Source organism: Bubalus bubalis, chromosome 3, assembly GCF_019923935.1.
Source record: "Bubalus bubalis isolate 160015118507 breed Murrah chromosome 3, NDDB_SH_1, whole genome shotgun sequence".
NCBI classification, from domain to species: domain Eukaryota; kingdom Metazoa; phylum Chordata; class Mammalia; order Artiodactyla; family Bovidae; genus Bubalus; species Bubalus bubalis.
The window spans coordinates 24,191,184-24,218,374 of NC_059159.1; the positions used below are offsets into that span (position 1 = coordinate 24,191,184).

Genomic DNA, 27,191 nt, shown 5'->3' on the forward strand with positions numbered 1-27,191 from the left:
TGGAAAAGGTCAATTTTCATTCCAGTCCCAGAAGGGCAATGCCAGAGGATGTTCAGACTATGGTACAATTGTGGTCATTTCACATGGCAGCAAGGTTATGCTCAAAATCCTTCAAGCTAGGCTTCAGCAATATGTGAACCCAAAACTTCCAGATGTACAAGCTAAGTTTAGAAAAGGCAGAGGAACCAGAGATCAAATTGCCAGCATTCATTGGATCTTAGAGAAGGCAAAGGAGTTCCAGAGAAACATCTGCTTCATTGACTATACTAAAGCCTTTGACTGTGTGAAAGTGTTAAGTCGCTCTGCTGCTGCTGCTGCTGCTAAGTTGCCTCAGTCGTGTCCGACTCTGGGCGACCCCATAGACGGCAGCCCGCTAGGCTCCTCTGTCCCTGGGATTCTCCAGGCAAGAACACTGGAGTGGGTTGCCATTCGCTTCTCCAGTGCATAAAAGTGAAAAGTGAAAGTAAAGTCGCTCAGTCGTGCCTGACTCTTAGCGAGGACCCCGTGGACTGCAGCCTACCAGGCTCCTCTGTCCATGGGATTTTCCAGACAAGAGTACTGGAGTGGGTTGCCATTGCCTTCTCCGTTAAGTCGCTTAGTTGTATCCAACTCTTTGCAACCCTAGGGATGAGGTTCCTCTGTCCATGGGATTCTCCAGGCAAGAATACTAGAGTGGGTTGCCTGATAACAACAAACTGGAAAATTCTTAAAGAGATGAGAATACCAGACCACCTTACCTGTTTCCTGAAAAATCTGTATGCAGGTCAAGAAACAACAGAACCAGACATGGAACAGCAGACTGGTTCAGAATTGGGAAAGGAGTATGTCAAGGCTGTATATTGTCACCCTGCTTATTTAACTTACATGCAGAGTACCTCATGTAAAATGCCATGCTGGATGAATCATGAGTTTGAATCAAGATTTTGGGAAAAATACCAACAACCTCAGATATGCAGAGGATATCACTCTTAAAGGCAGAAACTGAAGGACTAAAGAGCCTCTTGATGAAGGTGAAAGAGGTGAGTGAAAAAGCTGGCTTGAAACTCAACATTCAGAAAACTTAAGATCATGGCATCTGGTCCCATCACTTCATGGCAAATAGAATGGGGAAAAGTGGAAGCTGTGACAGATTTTATTTTCTTGGGCTCGAAAATCACTGCAGACAGTGACTGCAGCCATGAAATTAAAAGACACTTGCTCTTTGGAAGGAAAGCTGTGACAAACCTAGATAGCACATTAAAAGCAGAGACATTACTTTGCCAAGAAAGGTCCGTATAGTCAAAGGTATGGTTTTTCCAAAAGTCATATATGGTTGAGAGAGTTAGACCATAAAGAAGGCTGAATGCTGAAGAATTGATGCTTTCAAATTGTGATGCTGGAGATGACTCTTGAGAGTCCCCCAGACAGCAAGGAGATCAAACCAGTCAATCCTAAAGGAAATCAACCCTGAATATTCATTGGAAGTACTGATGCTGAAGCTGAAGCTCCAATACTTAGGTCACCTCATGCAAAGAGCCGACTTATTGGAACTGAACTGATGGACAGCAAAGAGTGACTAATCACCAGGCACATGGTAGTTCTATTTTTAGTCTTTTGAGGTCCTTCCATAGTGTTTTCCACAGTGGCTGCACCAATTTACATTCCCACCAACAGTATAGAAGGGCTTCCTTTTTTCCACATCCTCACTAGCATTTATTATTTGTAGATTTTTTGATGATAGCCATTCTGTTATAGATGTGAACTGAAAATCTCATTGTTGTTTTGATTTGCATTTCTCTAATAATTAATGATGTTGAGTACCTTTCCATGTGCTTAAACACATATTTAGAAAAGCTTTCTCTAGCCAGAGATTATTTTTTTTATCAGTATTATTAACAGTTCCTGCTTTTACGTATAAGTCTTTGTTCCATCTGGAATTTTCCTCTTAGGTATAAGATATGATTACAACTTTAATTTTTGCTCTGACACCATTTATGGAATATCCATCTTTTTCCCCATATCCAAATGCCACCTTTATCATATACTAAATTATGTATATATTTGATTCTGCTTCTTACTTTTGAATATGTTCTGTATTCCTGAGTTTATTTCCATGCTTACTATAATTATTATAACTCTGTAATCGGTTCTGCTATCTGGTGGAACAAGCCACCTCATTGCACTTTTCTTTTTTGAATTCACTATATGTGTATATGTGCCCAATCACTCAGTCATATCCGACTCTTTGTGACCCTATGGACAGTACCCTGCCAGGCTCCTGTGTCCATCTATCTTGCCTGTATACTGGCAAGAATACTGGAGTGGGTTGCCATTTCTGCCTCCAGGGGGATCTTCCTGACCCAGGAATCCAACCCACATCTCTTGCATTGGCAGGTGAATTCTTTACCTCTGAGCTACCTGGGAAGACCCTGAATTCACTGAGTTTCTCTTATTTATTTTTGCATATGGACATTGGCGTCAAATTGCATAATTATAAAATGAAAAAAATCCTGTTGGTGTTTTTATTGAGATCATATGGTATGTAACTTAAGAAAATTAACAACATTTTTATATCCCTAAGAATATTATTTACCTTTCTATTATTTCTCTTCTATGTCTTTAAGTAGTGTTTACAATTTTCTTCATAAAGGTTTTTACTTGTCTTTGGAGTAAATTCCTTTTGTCATTGAAATCTGTTTTACTGAATTGGTTTCAGTTCAGTTCAGTCGCTCAGTCGTGTCCGACTCTTTGTGACCCCATGAATCACAGCAGGCCAGGCCTCCCTGTCCATCACCAACTCCCGGAGTTCATCCAGACTCACGTCCATCGAGTCAGTGATGCCATCCAGCCATCTCATCCTCTGTCGCCCCCTTTTCCTCCTGCCTCCAATCCCTCCCAGCATCAGAGTCTTTTCCAGTGAGTCAATTCTTCGCATGAGGTGGCCAAAGTACTGGAGTTTCAGCTTCAGCATCATTCCTTCCAAAGAAATCCCAGGGATTTATCCCAGGGGTTTAGTTATGTTTAAAACAGTGTAAGAAATATTTTGGGGTTAGGGTAGATGATATCCTTCTCTTTTTTTTTTTTTAAGTTGGGTGCATTAGGTCTTAGTTGAGGCTTGAGGGACCTTTTCCTTGCAGCGCTCAGGCTTCCCGCTTGCGGCATGTGGGCTCTGTAGCAGTGGTGCGTGCGCTCTGGAGGATGCGGGCTCAGTAGCTGCTGTGCGTTCAGGGTTAGTTGCTCTGCAACACTTGGGATCTTAGTTTCCTGACCAGAGATCCAACCCGAGTCCCCAGCACTGCACAGCAGATTCTTGACTGGGCCACCAGCGAAGTCTTGGTATCCGTCTGTTTTTGTATGACCCCCTCTCAAAATTTTTGAACTTTTTATTGTGAAAATTATCATTACCTCAAAAATGTGCATATAACAGTTTTATAGCTTAGTACTAAACCTCATAAACCTCTCACATGCCCCCTTCTGATCACATCCTGTCCTTCCTAGAAGAGTTACCTTACTTTTGAGGTAATAATTTCTTAATTTGCTTTATAGTGACAGTTTAAGTGTGGATCCCTGAACAATATTGCTTCATTTACCCTTTTTTGTATTTTATAAGAATGGAATCATAGTAAATACTGTGTTGTTTCTTTCACTTAAAGTATTAAGTTTTAAAGGTTTATCCACATTATTTTGTGTAGCTTGAGTTTTTTTCTCTTTTGTCACTGCCCTGTATTCTGTCATAGAAATATACCAAATGTATCCATTCTCCCATTGGTGGACATTGATGAACATTTGGATTGTGTCAGTTTAGGGCTACTATGCACAATGGTGTTCTTACTTATTGTTCAGCTTGGTGCACATAAGCCCACTTTTCCATAAAGTATATGCCTAGGAGTGGAGTTGCTCAGTTTTAGTGTATATGTATCTTTGGGTTATAGCAGTTATATTACTTCCACAAGTGTGTTCCAGCTACGCTGTGTTCTCATTAACACTTGGTATTTTCAGACTTCTTGCTGTTAGCTAACTTGGTGAGTATTTGATGGAGGTTTTAATTTTGTTTTCTGATTTCAGTGAGGTTGGTTACCTTTTATATGTATATTGGACATATTTATTTCCTCTATTGTGATGTATCAGTTAAAAGTTTTTTTGCCCATTGTTTTACTGAGCTTTGTGTTTTTTTCTTAGAATTTAAAAGAATTCTTTTTATGTTCTGGATATAAGTTCTTTGCCACTTACATGTTACAAATATCTTCTGCATCTTCACTTTCTTAATGATGCCTTTTAATGTACAGAAGTTCTTAATTCTCATAGGGTCAAATTTATCATTGTTTTCATTTATATTTATTTTTAATTGATTGATGATTGCTTTACAATATTGATTTGATTTCTGTCATACATCAGCATGAATTAACCATAGGTGTACATATGTTCCCTCCTTCTTGAATCTCCCTCCAACCTCCCACCCTTTCCCACTCTAGCTTATTATATAGGGCTTCCCCGGTGGCTTAGATGGTAAAGAATCTGCCTGCAATGCGGGAGACTTGGGTTTGATCCCTGGGTTGGGAAGATCTCCTGGAGGCAGTCATGGCAACCCACTCCAGTGTTCTTGCCTGGAGAATCCCCATGGACAGAGAGGCCTGGTGGACTACAGTCCATGGGGTCGCAAAGAGTCCAACACAACTGAGCAACTAAGCACAGCATAGCACAGCTTATTACAGAGCTTTGTTTTCCTTTATTGCGTTTTTGTTCATAAATTTCCCCCCATTGCACCATCATGAAGGTATCTTCCTATCAGATCAGATCAGATCAGATCAGTCGCTCAGTCGTGTCCGACTCTTTGCGACCCCATGAATCACAGCACACCAGGCCTCCCTGTCCATCACAAACTCCCAGAGTTCACTGAGACTCACGTCCATCGAGTCAGTGATGCTATCCAGCCATCTCATCCTCTGTCGTCCCCTTCTCCTCCTGCCCCCAATCCCTCCCAGCATCAGAGTCTTTTCCAATGAGTCAACTCTTCGCGTGAGGTGGCCAAAGTACTAGAGTTTCAGCTTTAGCATCATTCCTTCCAAAGAAATCCCAGCGCTGATCTTCAGAATGGACTGGTTGGATCTCCTTACAGTCCAAGGGACTCTCAAGAGTCTTCTCCAACACCACAGTTCAAAAGCATCAATTCTTTGGTACTCAGCCTTCTTCACAGTCCAACTCTCACATCCATACGTGACCACAGGAAAAACCATAGCCTTGACTAGACGAACCTTTGTTGGCAAAGTAATGTCTCTGCTTTTGAATATGCTATCTAGGTTGGTCATAACTTTCCTTCCAAGGAATAAGCATCTTTTAATTTCATGGCTGCAGTCACGATCTGCAGTGATTTTGGAGCCCAGAAAAATAAAGTCTGACGCTGTTTCCACTGTTTCCCCATCTATTTCCCATGAAGTGATGGGGCCAGATGCCATGACCTTAGTTTTCTGAATGTTGAGCTTTAAGCCAACTTTTTCACTCTCCACTTTGACTTTCATCAAGAGGCTTTTGAGTTCCTCTTCCCTCTCTGCCATAAGGGTGGTGTCATCTGCATATCTGAGGTTATTGATATTTCTCCCCGCAATCTTGATTCCAGTTTGTGTTTCTTCCAGTCCAGCATTTCTCATGATGTACTCTGCATATAAGTTAAATAAACAGGGTGACAATATACAGCCTTGACGTACTCCTTTTCCTATTTGGAACCAGTCTGTTGTTCCATGTCCAGTTCTAACTGTTGCTTCCTGACCTGCATATAGGTTTCTCAAGAGGCAGGTCAGGTGGTCTGGTATTGCCATCTCTTGAAGAATTTTCCACAGTTTATTGTGATCCCCACAGTCAAAGGCTTTGGCATAGTCAATAAAGCAGAAATAGATGTTTTTCTGGAACTCTCTTGCTTTTTCCATGATCCAGCAGATGTTGGCAATTTGATCTCTGGTTCCTCTGCCTTTTCTAAAACCAGTTTGAACATCAGGAAGTTCACGGTTCACATATTGCTGAAGCCTGGCTTGGAGAATTTTGAGCATTACTTTACTAGCATGTGAGATGAGTGCAATTGTGTGGTAGCTTGAGCATTCTTTGGCATTGCCTTTCTTTGGGATTGGAATGAAAACTGACCTTTTCCAGTCCTATGGCCACTGCTGAGTTTTCCAGATTTGCTGGCATGTTGAGTGCAGCACTTTCACAGCATCATCTTTCAGGATTTGGAATAGTTCAACTGGAATTCCATCACCTCCACTAGCTTTGTTCGTAGTGATGCTTTCTAAGGCCCACTTGACTTCACATTCCAGGATGTCTGGCTCTAGGTCAGTGATCACACCATTGTGATTATCTGGGTCATGAAGATCTTTTTTGTACAGTTCTTCTGTGTATTCTTGCCATCTTTTCTTAATATCTTCTGCTTCTGTTAGGTCCATACCATTTCTGTCCTTTATCGAGCTCATCTTTGCATGAAATGTCCCTTTGGTATCTCTGATTTTCTTGAAGAGATCCCTAGTCTTTCCCATTCTTGTTTTCCTCTATTTCTTTGCATTGATCGCTGAAGAAGGCTTTCTTATCTCTTCTTGCTATTCTTTGGAACTCTGCATTCAGATGCTTATATCTTTCCTTTTCTCCTTTGCTTTTCTCTTCTCTTCTTTTCACAGCTATTTGTAAGGCCTCCCCAGACAGCCATTTTGCTTTTCTGCATTTCTTTTCTATGGGAATGGTCTTGATCCCTGTCTCCGATACAGTGTCATGAACTTCATTCCATAGTTCATCAAGCACTCTATCTATCAGATCTAGGCCCTTAAATCTATTCCTCACTTCCCCTGTATAATCAGAAGGGATTTGATTTAGGTCATACCTGAATGGTCTAGTGGTTTTTCCTACTTTCTTCAATTTCAGTCTGAATTTGGCAATAAGGAGTTCATGGTCTGAGCCACAGTCAGCTCCTGGTCTTGTTTTTGTTGACTGTATAGAGCTTCTCCATCTTTGGCTGCAAAGAATATAATCGATCTGATTTTGGTGTTGACCATCTGGTGATGTCCATGTATAGAGTCTTCTCTAGTGTTGTTGGAAGAGGGTGTTTGTTATGACCAGTGCATTTTCTTGGCAAAACTCTATTAGTCTTTGCCCTGCTTCATTCCGTATTCCAAGGCCAAATTTGCCTGTTACTCCAGGTGTTTCTTGACTTCCTACTTTTGCATTCCAGTCCCCTATAATGAAAAGGACATCTTTTTTGGGTGTTAGTTCTAGAAGGTCTTGTAGGTCTTCATAGAACCGTTCAACTTCAGCTTCTTCAGCGTTACTGGTTGGGGCATAGACTTGGATTACTGTGATATTGAATGGTTTGCCTTGGAAACGAACAGAGATCATTCTTTCGTTTTTAAGATTTGCATCCAAGTACTGCATTTCATACTCTTTTGTTGACCATGATGGCCACTCCATTTCTTCTGAGGGATTCCTGCCCGCAGTAGTAGATATAATGGTCATCTGAGTTAAATTCACCCATTCCAGTCCATTTCAGTTCGCTGTTTCCTAGAATGTCGACATTCACTCTTGCCATCTCTTGTTTGACCACTTCCAATTTGCCTTGATTCATGGACCTGACATTCCAGGTTCCTATGCAATATTGCTGTTTACAGCATCGGACCTTGCTTCTATCACCGGTCACATCCATATCTGGGTATTGTTTTTGCTTTGGCTCCATCCCTTCATTCTTTCTGGAGTTATTTCTCCACTGGTCTCCAGTAGCATATTGGGCACCTACTGACCTGGGGAGTTTCTCTTTCAGTATCCTATCATTTTGCCTTTTCATACTGTTCATGGGGTTCTCAAGGCAAGAATACTGAAGTGGTTTGCCATTCCCTTCTCCAGTGGACCACATTCTGTCAAATCTCTCCACCATGACCCACCCATCTTGGGTTGTCCCACAGGCATGGCTTAGTTTCACTGAGTTAGACAAGGCTGTGGTCCTAGTGTGATTAGATTGACTAGTTTTCTGTGAGTATGGTTTCACTGTGTTTGCCCTCTGATGCCCTCTTGCAACACCTACCGTCTTAGTTGGGTTTCTCTTACCTTGGGCGTGGGGTATCTCTTCACGGCTGCTCCAGGAAAGTGCAGCCATTGCTCCTTACCTTGGACGAGGGGTATCTCCTCACCGCCGCCCTTCCTGGTAACGAATCCGCTTGCAATGCAGGAGATCCCCAGTTCAACTCCTGGGTCACGAAGTTCCCCTGGAAAAGGGATAGGGTACCCACTCCAGTATTCTTGGGCTTCCCTGGTGGCTCAGATGGTAAAGAATCTGCCTGCAATGCAGGAGACCTGGGTTTCAAATCCTAAAAGATGATGCTATTAAAGTGCTGTACTCAATATGCCAGCAAATTTGGAAAACTCAGCAGTGGCCACAGGACTGCAAAAGGTCAGTTTTCATTCCAGTCCCAAAGAAAGGCAATGCCAAAGAATATTCAAGCTACTGCACAATTGCACTCATCTCACATGCTAGCAAAGTAATGCTCAAAATTCTCCAAGTTAGGCTTCAAAGGTACGTGAACTGAGAACTTCCAGATGTTCAAGCTGGATTCAGAAAAGGCAGAGGAACCAGAGATCAGATTGCCAATGTCTGTTGGATCGTAGTAAAACCAAGAAAATTCCAGAAAAACATCTGCTTCATTGACTACGCTAAAGCCTTTGACTGTGTGGATCACAACAAACTGTGGAAAATTCTTAAAGAGATGGGAATACCAGACCACCTTACCTGCCTCCTGAGAAACCTGTATGCAGATCAAGAAGCAACAGCTAGAACCGGAAATGGAACAACAGACTGGTTCCAAATTGGGGAAGGAGTACGTCAAGGATGTGTATTGTCACCCTGCTTATTTAACTTATATGCAGAGTTCATAATGCGAAATGCCGGGCTGGACGAAGCACAAGCTGGAATCAATATTGCTGGGAGAAATATCAATAACCTCAGATATGCAGATGACACCACCCTAATGGCAGAAAGCAAAGAGGAGCTAAAGAGCCTCTTGATGAAGGTGAAACAGGAGAGTGAAAAAGTTGGCTTAAAACTCAGCTTCAAAAAACTAAGATCATGGCATCTGGTCCCATCATTTTATGGCAAATAGATGGGGAAACAATGGAAACAGTGACAGAGTTTATTTTCTTGGGCTCCAAAATCACTGCAGACAGTGACTACAGCCATGAAATTAAAGGACGCTTGTTCCTTGGAAGAAAAGCTGTTACGAACTTCAACAGCATATCAAAAAGCAGAGACATTACTTTGCCAACAAAGGTCCATCTAATCAGGGTTTTTCCAGTAGTCATGTATGGATGTGAAAGTTGGACCGTAAAGAAGGCTGAGCATCAAAGAATTTATGCTTTTGAACTGTGGTGTTTGAGAAAACCCTTGAAAGTCTCTTGGACTGCTCGGAGATCAAACCAGTCAATCTTAAAGGAAATCAGTCCTGAATATTCATTGGAAGGACTGATGCTGAAGCTTCAGCTTCAGCTTCAATACTTTGGCCACCTGATGCGAAGAGCCGACTCATTAGACAATACCCTGATGCTGGGAAAGATTGAAGACAGGAGAAGGGGACAGCAGAGGATGAGATGGATGGTATCACGGACTTGACAGACATGCGTTTGAGCAAGCTCTGGGAGTTGGTGAAGGACAGGGAAGCCTGGCATGCTGCAGTCAGTGGGGTTGCAAGGAGTCAGACCTGACTGAGCAACTGAAAAATAATCTACTTTTTAGGTGTAGTGTGAATCCAGATCCCAAAGCTTGGCTTTTACTCCTTAATGGGAATTCTGTTGTCTCAGTACTGCTTATGAGAACATGATCCTTTCCCCACTGCTCTGCAGTGTTCCATTTAGTAGATGACATGGAGGAAATGATACCTTTAGTATATGTTGATTAAGTTCTTGGTCAGCCTTCTGTGGATTTAGTACTACTTTGAAATAGAATTTATGTGACTACTGGTATTATTTAAATTTGAAAAAAAAAAAAAGTGAGCCACTTTAGCATCTAAATAATTTTTTTTTTTTTGGCTGGACCTTATGGCATATGGGATCTTAGCTCCCCTACCAGGGATTGAAACGTACACCCTACATTGGAAGCATGGAGTCTTAATCACTGGATTGCCAGGGAAGTCCCCAGATAATGTTTTATATTTACATTGTCAGTGCAATAAAGAGATCAGATAACCAGTGAGACCTGTACAAAGCCTGTGCTTAATAAGAAGGAAACTGTTTACTTATTCTTTATTTTTTATATTTAATGCTTTACTTTTTAATATTTAGGTAGCATGGTACAGATGGAATAAAAGATTAAATTGAAATACAGGATTGTAAGTGCATATGGATATATTTAGAAATTTTCAGTTAGGAGAAACTCTGACTTAGATTTTTTTAATAGGGAAAACAGGAGTTACCTTATAATTCCTCATTGTGTTACTCATTGTTAATGCAAATTGGCCTTAACAGCTATAGGTTCCCACATAGGGGTAGGTGCTTACTAAATAAAAAGCATTGTATCCCTCTTGAGGCCTACTATGGCAAAGAGAGCACAGAATTAACATATTAAATGATAAAATGAGAAAGGCCAGCAGAAAGGGAGAAAATTACAATGAAATGTTTAATTTTAATATTTTTAATTGGAGGATAATTGTTTTACAGTATTGTGTTTCTGCTGTAGAACAAGGTGAATTCACTATAAGAATATAGATATCCCCTCCCTCTAGAGCATCCCTCCCACCACCCTCCTATCCTACCCACCTATGTCATTGCACAACACCCAGCTGAGCTCCCTATGTTACACAGCAGCTTCCCATGAGCTATCTATTTTCCACATGGTAGAGCGTATGTGTGTGTATCAGTGCTGCTCTCTCAGTTCGTCCCACCTCTTCCCCCCTCCCCCCACCCTGCTGTGTCCACAGATCAGTTCTCTGTTCTGTTCTCTATGTCTCTACTTTGTCTTTACTTCTCTATGTCTGCGTCTTTATCCCTGCTCTGCAGATAGGTTCATAAGTAAAGTAGATTTATGAAGGGACCTGAGAATCCTGGTATTCTTTGTGGAAGTGAGCATTTTAAAGGAAAGGTACTGAACCAGATAGCATACCTACACAAATATCAAACAGAAAATAAACTCTGTATTCTAGAAGAACTCATATGAGAAAGGTTCTCAAATTTTCTCAGAGACTAAGTGGTGATTGGTCAGTTTTCATTCCAATCCCAAAGAAAGGCAATGCCAAAGAATGCTCAAACTACCGCACAATTGCTCTCATCTCACACGCTAGTAAAGTAATGCTCAAAATTCTCCAAGCCAGGCTTGAACAGTACATGAACCATGAACTTCCAGATGTTCAAGCTGGATTTAGAAAAAGCAGAGGAACCAGAGATCAAATTGCCAACATCCACTGGATCATGGAAAAAGCAAGAGAGTTCCAGAAAAACATCTATTTCTGCTTTATTGACTATGCCAAAGCCTTTGACTGTGGGGATCACAATAAACTGTGGAAAATTCTTCAAGAGATGGGAATACCAGACCACCTGACCTGCCTCTTGAGAAACCTATATGCAGGTCAGGAAGCAACAGTTAGAACTGGACATGGAACAACAGACTGGTTCCAAATAGGAAAAGGAGTACGTCAAGGCTGTATATTGTCACCCTGCTTATTTAACTTCTGTGCAGAGTACATCATGAGAAATGCTGGGCTGGAAGAAGCACAAGCTGGAATCAAGATTGCCAGGAAAGTATCAATAACCTCAGATATGCAGATGACACCACCCTTATGGCAGAAAGTGAAGAAGAACTTAAAAGCCTCTTGATGAAAGTGAAAGAGGAGAGGGAAAAAGTTGGCTTAAAGCTCAACATTCAGAAAACTAAGGTCGTGGCATCTGGCCCCATCACTTCATGGGAAATAGATGGGGAAACAGTGGAAACAGTGTCAGACTTTATTTTTCTGGGCTCTAAAATCACTGCATATGGTGATTGCAGCCATGAAATTAAAAGACACTTACTCCTTGGAAGGAAAGTTATGACCAACCTAGACAAAATATTAAAAAGCAGAGACATTACTTTGCCAACAAAGGTCCATCTAGTGAAGGCTGTGGTTTTTCCAGTAGTCATGTCTGGATGTGAGAGTTGGGCTATAAAGAAAGCTGAGCGCTGAAGAATTGATGCTTTTGGACTGTGGTGTTGGAGAAGACTCTTGAAAATCCCCTGGACTGCAAGGACATCCAACCAGTCCATCCTAAAGGAAATCAATCCTGGGTGTTCATTGGAAGGACTGATGTTGAAGCTGAAACTCCAATATTTTGGCCACCTGATATGAAGAGCTGACTCATTTGAAAAGACCCTGATGTTAAGAAAGATTGAAGGCAGGAGGAGAAGGGGATGACAGAGGATGAGATGATTAGTTAGCATCACTGACTCAATGGACGTGAGTTTGGGTAAACTCCGGGAGTTGGTGATGGAGAGGGAGGCCTGGCGTGCTGTGGTGGTTCATGGAGTCGCAAAGAGTCGGACACGACTGAGCGACTGAACTGAACTGAAGTGGTACAGTGATTAAGAGTGTCTGCCTTCTTTTGGTTGTAGTGAAAGCTTTTTGCACTGGTAGACTGTGGAAACAGGATGAGCCACTTCACCTTATATGTTCTCTAAGAATGTCTGTGGTTTTTGAATTATGATTGACCAGAGTCCTAAAGATCTAGGCAAGAGTGCCTCCTCCTTAATAAGCTGTACTTGGAAAGCCCAGAATGAGAACACATATTCATTAGATTTGTTTGATAAATGGGCATGCTATACAAATTTGATCAGGATCTCAAAAGGAGTATCTTTGAAAAGATTTTACCATTACAAAATTTTTCATAATTAATATGTTCAGGACCCTGGTAGGCTGCAGTCTATGGGGTCGCAAAGAGTCAGACGCAACTGAGCAACTTCCCTTTCACTTTTCACTTTCATGCATTGGAGAAGGAAATGGCAACCCACTCCAGTGTTCTTGCCTGGAGAATCCCAGGGACGGGGGAGCCTGGTGGGCTGCTGTCTATGGGGCCACACAGAGTCGGACACGATTGAAGTGACTTAGCAGCAGCAGCAGCAGCAGTAGCAGCATGATGCCAGATTCAAAAGTTATACAGTACTAAGTAAGCCTACTTTCCCCCTCTCCAGCCTTCTACCTCTCCTGCCTAGAGACAAAGTTGTTAGGTTTGTGTGTATCCTTCCTCAGATGTTCTAAGCATTTATAGACATATATGTTCATGTGTGTCTATATATCTACAGATATCTATAGATATATGTATGTCTATATATCTGTATCTACATATGTATTGTGTGTGTGCTCATAAATGATAGCATATTGTGTATATAGTTCTGAAATTCTTTACACTTCTAAGTCAAAATTATATCAAATTATTTTTTAACTTTGTGGGTATATATTGTCATGAATAACCTTTTTTAGTCAAAGTGAGTATTGTTAGTAGTTTTGGGTATAAGGTTTTTTTGTTATGGTTTTATACATGCTATGATTATATTCAAGTTTTGCTTCTGTTTATTTGATTACTAAAATACATACTCAACACATGCATGCTTATACCCAAATATGTGTGTTTATGTCCACATATTTCAAAATGCCAGTTATGTTTAGTTTTTTTCTGAAATGTAGTGCTCTGTTGTAAGTAATTTCAGCAAGAGTTCTTATTTATACAGGTATAATGTATTAGTGGGCTTTCCTGGTGGCAGTAAAGAATCCTTCTGCCAAATAGAAGACACAGGTTTGATCCCTGGGTCCGGAAGATCCCCTGGAAAAGAAAGTGGCAACCACTTCAGTATTCTTGCCTGGGAAATCCAACGGACAGAGGAGTCTGACGGGCTACAGTCCATGGGGTTGCAGGGTCAGATATGACTTAGGGGCTCAACAACAACAATGAATTAGTTGTAGTTAACAAAGAACTGTTAGATATATTATGATCTAGAAAAAGAGTGTTCATTTTTTGAAGGTCATAACCAGACACTATGCTAAACACTTTACATAGAGTGCATTATATATAATCTTCAAATAACTAAAGAATAGGTAATGATTTTAATTTTATACATGTGACAGTGAAGGCTCAGATTTGAATAACTGCATACGCCTGATTATAAGATTACTATTCTCACATTTTAAATATTTTTTTAAGATTTTTTTGTCAAGGTTAAGTTTGGTTAAGCTTCAGTTCAGTTCAGTTGCTCAGTCATGTCTAACTCTTTGTGACCCCATGGACTGCAGCACTCCAGGCCTCCCTGTCCATCACCAACTCCCAGAGTTTACACAGACTCACGTCCATTGAGTTAGTGATGCCATTCGACCATCTCATCCTCTGTCGTCCCCTTCTTCCCCCGCTTTCAATCTTTCCTAACATCAGGGTCTTTTCAAATGAGTCAGCTCTTAGCATCAGGTGGCCAAAGTATTGGAGTTTCAGCTTCAACATCAGTCCTTCCAGTGAACATTCAGGACTGATTTCCTTTAGGATGGACTGGTTGGATGTCCTTGCAGTCCAAGGGACTCTCAAGAGTCTTCTGCAACACCACAGTACAAAAGCATCAATTCTTCAGCGCTTAGTTTTCTTTATAGTCCAACTCTCACATCCATACATGACTACTGGAAAAACCATAGCTTTGACTAGACAGACCTTTGTTGGCAAAGTAATGTCTCTGCTTTTTAATATTTTGTCTAGGTTGGCCATAACTTTGCTTCCACGGAGTAAGCGTCTTTTAATTTCATGGCTACAGTCACCATCTGCAGTGATTTTGGAGCCGAAAAAAATAAAATCTGTCACTGTTTCCACTCTTTCCCCATCTATTTGCCATGAAGTGAAGGGACCGGATGCCGTGGTCTTAGTTTTTTGAATGTTGAGCTTTAAGCCAACTTCTTCCCTGTCCTCTTTCACTTTGATCAAGAGGCTCTTTAGTTCTTCACTTTCTGCCATAAGGGTGGTGTCATCTGCATATCTGAGGTTATTGATGTTTCTCCCAGCAGTCTTGATTCCAACTTGTGCTTCATCCAGCCCAGCGTTTTTCATGATGTACTCTGCCTATAAGTTAAATAAGCAGGGTGACAGTATACAGCCTTGACATACTCCGTGTCCAACTCTTTGCAAGCCCATGGACTGCAAAACGCTAGGCTTCCCTGTCCGTCACCAACTCCTGGAGCTTCCTCTAACTCATGTCCATCAAGTCGGTGATTCCATCCAACCATCTCATCCTCTGTCATCCCCTTCTCCTGCCTTCAGTCTTTCCCAGCATCAGGGTCTTCTCCTGAGTCAGTTTTTCACATCACGTGGCCAAAGTATTGGCATTTCAGCTTCAGCATCAGTCCTTCCAATGAATATTCAGGACTGATTTTTTTTACGATTGACTGGTTTGATCTCATTGCAGTCCAAGGGACTCTCAGGAGTCTTCTCCAATACCACAATTCAAAAACACCAATTCTTCAGCGCTCAGCTTTCTTTGTAGTCCAGCTCTCACATCCATACGTAACTACTGCAAAAACTGTAGCTTTGACTAGGTGGACCTTTGTCGGCAAAGTAATTGTCTCTGCTTTTTAATATGCTGTCTAGGTTCATCATAGCTTTTCTTCCAAGGAGCAAGTGTCTTTTAATTTCATGGCTGCAGTCACCATCTGCAGTGATTTTGGAGCCCAACAAAATAGTCTGTCATTGTTACTGTTGTTTCCCCATCTATTTGCCATGAAATGATGGGACTGGATGCCATGATCTTAGTTTTTTGAATGTTGAGTTTTAAGCCAACTTTGTCACTTTCCTGTTCCACCTCATCAAGAGACTTTTTAGTTCTTCTTTGCTTTCTGCCATAAGAGTGGTGTCATCTGCATATCTGAGGTTATTGATACTGTTTATTCATGATGTAGGAAACTGTCTACTTATAATGCTCAGTTTACATATATACAATTTAAATTATAACTGTATTAATGTAAACATTAATTTGGTAATATTGCCTTTTCTCTACTTTATTGAAGCATATTTATTGATACTTTTCATGTATCTTTAGTATTATATTAATGGCTTTCCACACTTTGAACAATCTGATTGTTCCAGAGCAAATACTATCTTCTAAGGCCTTTTTGAATTACTGTATTATGTTTTAATTGAAAATTTTCTCTCTAGCCATAAATCCCTATTCATATATCATTAGTAAAGGTATTTTTTATTAATATATTTTATATGGGTCCTATTGATGATCTTCATGATGTAATCGCCTAGAATGTTGTTTTTGAAGTGAGCTATTCATTCTGCTAATGATTACTAAACCTACTGTGTACCAGAAATCATTCTAGCATTGGAGGTAGAGTGGTGGACAAAACTAGGAGTCAACATTCCAGATACATGTATTCAATTTGGGAAGATAAGTAATAAATAATGTAATGTAATGAATGTAGTGATAAGTACTCAGAAATCACAGGAACAGAATATAGAATGAAGCCTATTGTTTAAGGTGATGGAACAGATTTCTAAAGAAATTATTTGAGCAGAGACCTGAATGACATAAAATGTGTAGGTAACTGGATAAAGAATTTTTTGTGAAGTTGCAGAAACTCTGAGGTTAGAGAATGCTTGCAGTCTTTGAGGAATGACAGTGAGGCATCAGTGGCAAAATATGAGTTCTAGTTGTTGCTCCACATCTACAACAGCATTTTGTCATATTTTTCACGTGCACAGCATTGTATTTCTACTTCTGTATGCCCTTATGGTGTGCTTACCACCAGATCGTCCCAGGACCTTTAGTTGTGGCATGCAGACTCTTAGTTGCATCGTGTGGGATCTAGTTCCCAACCAGGGATCAAACCTGGGCCTCCTGCATCGGGTGCATGTTGTCTTAGCCACTGGATCACCAGGGAAGTCCCTAATTACTTTATATGTATATAATCTCAGTGGTATCATATGGTATGTATCCTTTCTCTATCTGACTTATTTTACTTAGCACAATAGCCTCAAGGTCTGTCCATGTAGTCACAGATGACAAGATTTCATCTTTTTATGGCTGAGTAATATTCCATTTTTTGTATATCCCACATTTTAATTCATTCACCAGTGGATGGGTCCGTAGGTTGTTTCCACATCTTTGCTATTGTAAATGTGATGAACATAGGGATGCATATTTCTTTTTGAAATAGTGTTTTTCTATTCATTGGCTAAATATCAGAAGTAGGATAGCTGGGTCATATGGTAGTAATATTCTTAAATTTTTGAGGAATATCCATACTGTCTTCCATAGTGGTTATACTAGTTTATATTCCCACCAACAGTGTGTGAAAGTTCCTTTTCTGTAGATCCTTGCCAACATTTTGTTACCTTTTTTAAAAAATTTATTTTGTTTAATTGGAGGATAATTACTTTACAATATTGTGATGGCTTTTGCCATACATCAGGGCTTCTTTGTGGCTCAGCTGGTAGAGAATCTGCCTGCAAGGTGGGAGACCTGGGTTCAATCCCTGGGTTGGGAAGATCCCCTGGAGAAGGAAAAGGCTACCCACTCCAGTATTCTGGCCTGGAGAGTTGCATGGACTGTATAGTCCATGCGGTCACAAAGAGTCGGACACAGTTGAGCGACTTTCACTTTCACCGTACATCAGTGTGAATCGGCCATAGTATACATGTGTCCCCCTCATCCTGAACCCACCCATCCTGAACGCCACTTCCCTCCCCACCCCATCACTCCATGTTGTCACAGAGCACTGGCCTGTTATTTTTTGTCTTTTCGATAATAGCCAGTCTAACTGGCCTGAGGGAGTATCTCATTGTGGTTTTGAATTGCATTTCCCTAAAAATTAGTGATGTTGAACATCTTTTCATGTGCTTATTGGCCATTTGTATGTCTTATTTGGAAAAAGTGTCTATTTAGTTCCTCTTTTTAGTCCATTTTCAAATCAGGTTGTTTTTGTTGCTATTATTGTTAGTTATATGTGTTCTTTATAATGTTTTGTAGATTAACCCCTTATAGGATATGTTGTTTGCAGATGTCTTCTCCCATTTGATAGGTTGTCGTTTTGTTTTATTGTTGGTTTCCTTTGCTGTGCAAAAGCCTTTTAGTTTGATGTAATCCCATTTGTTTATTTTTGCTTTTTTCCCCCTTGCCTGAGGAAATATATCTAGAAAGATATTGTACTCCTGAGACCAATGTCAAAGATTCTGTTAAAGATGTTTTTGGTTATCTGCCTTTTTATCACTGGGTTGTAGAAGTTTTTATGTGTATTCTGGATGTAAGTTTTTTGCATCTATGCAAAGTAAAATATTTTCTCTTCGTCTGTGGTTTGCCTGTTCGTTTTCTTCATAGTGTCTTTTGATAATTACAAGTTTTAAGTGTTTTTTACATTTATATTCTTTTTCATATTCTTTTCCATATGGTTTATCAGAGGCTGTTGAATACAGTTCCCTGTGTTATACAGTAGGATATTAATGAAATCTGATCTGTCAGTTTTTTTGTGATTAGTGCTTTTTTTGGATCCTCTCCAAGAAATAGTTGCCCATCTCAAGCAGATTTAGATTTTCTTTCTGAATATTGTAGGACTCCCATTAGAGGCTTTGATCTCGCCGATTACCCTAGCTGCTATAACGTAGACTATAAGGCAGCAAAAATGGAAACAGACCAGTTAAGAAGCTATTATAGTGACCTAGGAGAGAAGTAATGATACACAGGACTGGGCTGTAGTGGTAAAACCTTGAAAATTCTGGGATTAAGAATGTTGAACTTGCTTGTTGAATATATGGTGTTAGAGACAAAGAGACATGGAGGGGGAGGCAGCTAGGATGATTTCTTATTTTTGGCTCGCGCCACTGAATAGTGGTGGTGATGTACAAAACTACAAGTGACTGAGGTTATTTCAAACTCGACTTTTGCAAACGTAGCATGTTGTCCACACGAAGCAATTAGAAGAGTATCCCATAATCCAGGAGACTTTTAAAGAATTCAGATATATGGCTACTTTCTTTTTACTGAGAGAGAATTTTGGAGGAAATTTTGCTCTTTGTTTTATACACAGGTGTAGTTGATATGTGTACATTTGGAAGGATATGCAGTAGGATATAATCTAGCAATACAGTATTTGATTGTTTCCATTTAAAAACTGCTATTCTTTTGCTGTTCTGTCTTCATTTCTTAGCAGTTTGAAGCTTTTCTTGTGCATTTTAGTAAACTTTTATAGAGATAGTTTTTGATCAGAGTACCTTGCTGCTGCTGCTGCTAAGTTGCTTCAGTCGTGTCCAGCTCTGTGCAACCCCATAGACGGCAGCCCACCAGGCTCCCCCGTCCCTGGGATTCTCCAGGCAAGAACACTGGAGTGAGTTGCCATTTCCTTCTCCAATGCATGAAAATGAAAAGTGAAAGTGAAGTCGCTCAGTCGTGTCCGACTCTTCGCAACCCCATGGACCGCAGCCTACCAGGCTCCTCCGTCCATGGGATTTTCCAGGCAAGAGTACTGGAGTGGGGTGCCATTGCCTTCTCCGCAGAGTACCTTAGAGGTACCATAATGCTACTTTATATCTGAGTTAGAAAAGTGCATTCTTAATCTTGTTTTAGCTTCCCTGTAGGCTAAGGAATATTCTATTCTTGGGGATCAAGTTAGAGCAAATCTCAGATTTTTGCCAGCAAAAGTCATTGTTTCAGTAGAGATTTATTTCATCAGTATTGTATATATACCAAACTTTGAATTTCTGTTCAAATTTAGGAGCTATCTTATGATAGTAGAAAGAATTTTGGCAATAGGAATAGCAAAGGAACTGAGTTCTAGTCTAGCAGTGTGATCTTGAGTAAATCATTTACTTTATATACATCATTTTCTTCATCTGTAAAATGAGGAATAATTGATTATAAAGTTCTTTTAAAAACAAATTATAAATTTGTATTGGTTTTATAAAGATTTTGGCTTTATAAAACATGTTTGAACCATCATATTAGAAACATTGGGAATTTAATCTTTGGTAATTTATGAGAAGAGAGTGAATTGTGGGCATCTTGCCTGACTCATAGAATGTCATTAAATCTGAATCACTGTTACCCATATCAAACTTAAGCCTGTGACTGGTAAGGCTGCCTCTCTTTTAATAAAAACTTTTTGAGATAAAATTCACACACTATAGAATTCAATTCAGTGGTTTTTAAGCTACCGTCAGAATCCATTTTAGAACATTTTCATCAACCCAAAAACAAAGTACCCATGAGCTGTCACTTTCCATTTCTGCATGACCTTCCAGCCCTAGGCAGCCACTAGTTTACATTCTGTCTGTATGGATTTACCTATTCTGAACATTTCATATAGACATGTGGCCTTTTGTGTTTGGTTTCTTTCACTTAACATGTTTTCAAGGCTTGTCCATATTGTAGCATATATTAACACTTCATTTCTTTTTATTGTCACATAGTATTCCATTGTATATCCCATATTATCTGTTCATCAGTTGGTGGACATTTGAGTTGTTTCTGCCTTTTGACTGCTAAGAACCTTTGTGTATACGTTTTTGTATGGACGTATTTATTCATTTCTCTTGGGTATATACCTAAGAGTGGAATTTCTGGGTATATAGTTAATTCTGTATTTAGTCTTTTGAGGAACTGCCAGACTGTTACCCAGAACATTTGGAAACATTTTTACATTCCAATCAGCAATGTTGTGAGGGTTCCAGATTCTTTACATCCTCCCTAAACTTATTATTGTCTTTTTGGTTATAGTTGTCCTAGTGGGTATGAAGTGGTATCACATTGTGGTTTTGATTTGCATTTCCCTGATGATTAAAGTTGTTAAACATCTTTTCAAGTGCTTATTAAGGCTACCTCTTTGGGCAGTTTTTCTTTCGGAGTGAAGATGTGGGTGGGAGTTGATCTGCTTAGCTCTTTTCCTAAAGTGTCAACTAAGCATTCTGAAGTATCATTTAAATAAGCAGGCTCTTCTTACTACTACTACTACTACTACTAAGTAACTTCAGTCGTGTCCGACTCTGTGCGACCCTATAGACGGCAGCCCACCAGGCTCCCCCATCCCTGGGATTCTCCAGGCAAGAACACTGGAGTGGGTTGCCATTTCCTCCTCCGATGCATGAAAGTGAAAAGTGAAAGTGAAGTCACTCAGTCATGTCCGACCCTCAGCGACCCCATGGACTGCAGCCTACCAGGCTCCTCTGTCCATGGGATTTTCCAGGCAAGAGTACTGGAGTGGGGTGCCATTGCCTTCTCCACTTCTTACTACTTGTAGGAAGTAAATCAAAACCTTAATTTAATCTGCACACCTGTTTTTACCTTCCTTATTTCTATAAAATGTAACAACACAAGAATTTCAGTGGAAATAAGACTTACATCTTGTTGGAATTGTTACCTGTGTTTGAGTGGGAGAACAGAACTTTCAGCCATAAATTTGTTTTTTTGTTTTGTTTATTTTTTTGAATTATTTTTGACTGTGTTGGGTCTTTGGCTTTTCTCTAGTCATGGGGAGCGGGGGCTACTCTCTAGTTGCAGTGGGAGGGCTTCTCAGTACAGTGGCTCATCTTGTTGCAGATCCTGTGCTCTAGGTGCACAGGCTTCAGTAGTTGCGGAACGTGGTCTCAGGAGTTGCAGTTTCTGGGCCCTAGAGCACAGGCTCATTAGTTGTGTTGCATGGGCGTGCATGGGCTTAAATTAGTTGCATGTGGCATTTTCCCAGATCGGGGATCTAACCCGTGTCTCCTGCATTGGCAGGCGGGTTCTTTATCACTAACATATCTTTAACACTGAAATCTTGGCAACCTATTCTGTATTTCAAATGTTCAGGAGTAAGACTGCAACAAATAAAGCAGTATCATTATCACACAAAGAAGGATGAAGTGTGTCTGAGAATCCGGTAGAAAACCTTTTCACATTTATAGTAGCCCTATTTCCTTATATCATGGAAGTTTTGTGAATTAATGTAGGATGTGTAGTTGTTTTTAAGAAGCATACTTAGGTTACATAGTCTAAAATAGGTTAGTTTGAAACGACACTCTTGTTAATAGGAGCTTAATTTATTAAATTCAGAATATTTAATTTTATTTGAGATTTTGCTCTTGAAAGTGTTAATTGCTGCAGCCTGGATTTGGTCCAGTCAGATTTGTGAAGTAATTTTTTTTTTTTCCATTCCAGAAATACATGCTACAGGATTTAACTATCAAAATGAAGATGAAAAAGTCACCTTGTCTTTTCCTAGTACTCTCCAACCAGGTAGGAGACATGGCTTTTATAAAATCCCATAATGAATAGTGACATCTTACTTCTTCCCCCCAAATTTATTGCATTTCTTTTTTGTTGTTGTTGTTTTTAAAAAAAGCTCTTTGTTTTAGGGAGATTAAGTATTAAGATCTTGGGCAAACTCCAGGAGATGGTGAGAGACAGGGAGGCCTGGCGTGCTGCAGTCCATGGGGTCTCAAAGAGTCAGACACTACTTGACAACTGAACAACAATAACAAAGTATTAAGATAGAGCTTACAACAGGCAGGTTCATTTCAACTTTTAGCCCACCAGAAAAAAGTGAAAAATGACAGTCATTCTATTCTAGAACATAATGCATTGTTTTCACTTTTTCAGTTTCAGTTTTTTAAAATTACATCTACCTAGTTCTTCTACTAATTGAATCCAAATATCTGAGGCAAATGTTCCACAGATGATTTTGAGGTACAATTAGAGAGATTAGAGAGATGCTATGCTAAGTGAGGGCATGAAAGGAAAGATTCATTGATACATTACTATATGTGCTATTTAAAAGCACAAAGAAACTAGACGTTCTGAGCTGAATATAATGGAAGAAATTATATACAAATCAGTTGGTAAAGTACTGAGACTTTGATAAATGAGCATATGAAAAACCACAGATAATATGAAAGAAAATGCAAATGAATAACAGTGTGTTAAGATATTTGCCCTCCTCGTAATGAGAAATATTAAAATAACTGCTACTGATAATACCAGTTTTTGTCTGTCATGTAATCAGAAGTAAAAAAATGAATCTCAGTGTGACTGCCTTAATATTACTAGTAAGAATGTAAATCCATGTGATTTATTTGGAAAGCAGCCTGGCAGTATGTGTTAAGAGCCTAAAGATATTCATGTCTTTTGACCTGGAAGTTCTGGTATTAGGAATATAGTATCCTAAAGAAAAGTCATAAATACAAGAAATACCTTATGCGTAGAAGTGTCTGTTCAGACATTACTAAGATAGTAAAAAATTAGAATTAATACATTTGTCCAACACTAAAGGAATAATTAAGCTAATTATGACATATATGTATGATGAATACATCCAGCAGTTAAAAGTGAGGTTTATGAATTCTTAACACTGTAAAGTACTTATTATAATGTAAAATTGAAAAGCAGAATATAGAATTACACATACAAGGTGATGAATCATATCTCTAAAATGGTATGAATAATATATGTCTGGTTGTTGACAATTGATGATTTTTATTCTTATTTATACCCTTCTCTGTTTTCCATAATTTTTATATTGAGAATATATTCCCTCAATATGAAAGTATTTATAGAAAAATTTTAAATTGGAGAAGTTTTATCGTGGTACTCTTAAAGACCTTTCATTTTGTCTTTTTCTCACTAGGATTATTTTTGTGTGAAATTATTATAAAAACAAATGTTTGCCATAAACCTGTATTAAAAGATACTGAAGATTATAACCTGAACATTGAGAATTTCTCTCTCTGAGAAATGTTATTGTCTAGTGAATTTTCTACCTTTACTGTCTAGTGAATCCTTCCAGAAACATTCTGTGTATACCTAAGTGTATGTGTACATTTTAACCCACAAATGGGATCACAAATATCAGTGGCTTACAACAGATATTTCTTGTTTACACATCGCCCTGAGGACTGCTGATCATCTGCAGACACATTGCCAACTTCCCTGAACTCCACTGAGCTCATATGACTATTGATGCCAGGCTCTGTAGTGAGTAGCTGCTATGTGCAGCATGCTGTTCTCTCATATGGCAGAGGGGAGAAGCTTGGGGCTGGAGACAGCAACAAATCACAAACATTTAAAGCTTCTACGTGGATGGTGATGTTCATTCACATTTCATTGTGCAAAGCAAATAGCATGGCCAATCCCAAAGTTGCTGGGGCAATAATTACCAGACATTTGATAAACTTCTAAATGAAACATAAAGCAAAAAGGAAAGCAATAAGTATAATAGAAATATAGAAAATTTAAAGAAAAATGAAAAGAAAGCCCCCCCAAACCCAAACAGATTAATATCCTAAGGAGTATTACTAATATTACATTCATTAAATAAGAACAGGATGGAATAGAGTAAGAACACCTTTGGAAATTATAATATATTAGGAGTAAAAAAAACAAAAGAAGTTTTGAGAGGTGAAATAGAGGCATCTTCCAAATAGGAAGATTGGAGGACTGATCTGTCAGGACCAGACATCCAGCTAGTGAAAGAGAGGACATAGAAAATGGGAAGGGGAAATTATGAAAAACACACAACATGAAAATTTTTTTGAACTGATGAGACAGAAGCCTTAAGTTTGAAAAAATACACTATCAAAAGGAAACTCAATAAATGTAAGAAGTCCCACACCAAAGCAAATTTTAGAATTTTCAGGGGGTAAAGTGAGGCTCTCAAAGAGTTTCTACCTGAGGCAGGGAGTTAGGAGGAAGTTACCTTCAAGGTTCAGAAATCAAAAGAGCAGTAGCTTTACAATGGAAACTCGACTCTTAATAAAGCCATTCCTTGAAAATTATAAGTGAATCTGACTCTCAATTTAGAATTCTGTGCTTAGCCACACAATGAGGTTAAAGAAAATATTTTCAGATCTTTGAAGTTATAGACAATTTTAATTCTTTGTGAAAGATATAGTAGTGGAGATGTAGTTTAGCTCAAACTTCACTTGTTATAGTAAGAAGAAAATTGAAAAGTGAAAAAAATAGCTAAATAAGCAAGGTATTTAGAAATCACAGAGTTGTTACTGAGGCAAATATAGGGAGTAAGTAGCATTGGGCATGCCTGCAGCTTATATAGGTGGGCCTGTAGAACTGTGTTGTGTGTTAGCTGCTCAGTCGTGTCTGACTCTTTGCGACCCCATGGACTATAGCTCGCCAGGTTTCTCTGTCCATGGGATTTTCCAGGCAAGAATAGTGGAGTGGGTTGTCATTTCCTTCTCCAGGGAATCTTCCCAACTCAGGGATTGAACCTGGGTGTCCTGCATTGCAGGCAGATATATGAGGTTTAAAACTGTGAACTATTATTTTGATAGAAATGATAGGAAATTTTTAAAAAATTTAAAATCTGTATCATTACAGACTATATTCTGTGTTCATACTGTGAAAAGATTAAAGTCAGTAGCAAAATACGAACAAAAAATGCCTTCTCATATTGGAAAAATGATACTTCTGAAAATTAATGAGTCGAAGATTTGTTACAGGAATTAGAAAATATTTAGAACTGAATAATTAAATTGCTACATACGGAGCATGTGGGATGCAGGTAAAGCATTATTTTCAGAGAGGATATTTAGTCAGAAGAAAGGCTAAAAATTAATTAAGAGGGAATCAAGATCAATGTTAGACAAAAAGAATAGGTAACTTGAAAGTAGAAGAGAAAGATTTAAGAGCAGAAATTAATGAAATAAAAATGAGGAAGAGAGGAGCAAAAATATTTAAAGGTGGCTTAAAATAGCCTAAGAAGATACATAAACCTAGTTAGCATGTATAGAAAAAAAATAGCATAGATTCAATTGTTCAGCATTAGGAAATTTGACGTAATTTTTTAAATCAAAAATATTAGTGTGTTTATCAAAAGAAGCCAGAATACATTTGCTGGAACTCATCAGGTAAGAAAGGACATAAACTCCCAGAAGATATATGTGTATGTGTGTGTGTGATGTATACCTGTATATGAATATATGTGTGTATTATATATTCACACATGTATCTACTGAGTGCTTAATCTGTGCTGTACTGTTTTATGTACATCATAAACATTTGTTAATCCATTTTGAAATAGACTATATGATCTCCGCTTTAAAGATAAACTATTGTACCAAATGATGTATTTAACTTAAATAACTTGCCCAAGGTCAACAGCTAATATAATGGCAGTCATAGAACATAAGCAGTTTAATTCAAAACTTTGTACTACTAGCTATCACATTATGCTCCTTTTATTTTTTAAATGTTAAAAAAATATAACATATGCACATGGTTTGAACTTCAAATGATACATAGTGATAATTTGTTGGTTGTTCTATTCCTGTCTTTCTCTCAGCTCCACTTCTCCGAAGTGATCAGTTTCCTATGTATTCTTTCAAAACTGCTCCATGCTTTTATAAGCATTTATGTTTATACCATTTAAGAACACAGAAGTTAGCATGTCATATGTATTCTCTACCCTTCTTTTCTCCTTTATATATAAGAGGTCATTTATTATCAGTATATAAGAGCTACATCATTCTTGATAAGGACTTTTTACAGTAGACATGGTAAATTGTTAAGTCATTTCTAATAAAAGCAGGAACAAGTCATTGAAGATTATGACTGTTAGTATACACTATACTTCTTTCCCAGGTGACGCTAGTAATGAACCCGCCTGACAATACAGCAGACTTAAGAGACGCAGGTTTGATCCCTGGATCTGGAAGATCCCCTGGAGAAGGGAATGGCAACCCACTCCAGTATTCTTGCCTGGAGAATCCCATGGACAGAGGAGCCTGGTGGGCTGTGGTCCATAGGGGCTCTAAATAAGAGTCGGATGCAACTGAAGTGACTTAGCGCACACATACAAAGTATATTTGACAAAGTTTTGGAGATTTTTAGCTAATATGATATACTTAAGTAACTAATATGAATATTAGAATTAAAAGTTACCTCATTTACAGATGTGATTGTATTAAATTATTGAATATATATAAATATCTGTTTGAAAATCATTGGCTTTCACATTTTCCTCAGATATCTGGGTCAAAGTTACCTAGTCATTCTTTGCTTTAAGAATAAATTCCTGATTTTTTTTTCAAATTTCAGTAAGTGGTCTCTCTTCTGGTAATAAATACTGAGCATGTATCAGGAGGACATTAGTAACCTTTGTGTTTAGCCGATTCAAACTTAACAGTCGTGCCAAATACTATATAACAAAGTAAAACATCTTCGTTTCTGAAATTGGCACCATTTTAGAATATAGGTTAACTTCCCATGATCATCGTAAGGCCTA

The 27,191-nt window shown here is 38.9% G+C and overlaps 1 protein-coding gene across 3 annotated transcripts in view; it reads left to right on the forward strand.

Moving 5' to 3' along the window:
• Positions 1-27,191, forward strand: part of NPEPPS (aminopeptidase puromycin sensitive) — a 111,142-nt gene that overhangs the window by 40,972 nt on the left and 42,979 nt on the right. For all 3 annotated transcript variants that reach the window (XM_006074327.4, XM_025280244.3, XR_003107807.2), the window contains exon 3: positions 22,115-22,192. In XM_006074327.4, coding sequence (XP_006074389.2) covers positions 22,115-22,192 — 78 coding nt within the window. The remainder of the gene's footprint in view (positions 1-22,114; positions 22,193-27,191) is intronic.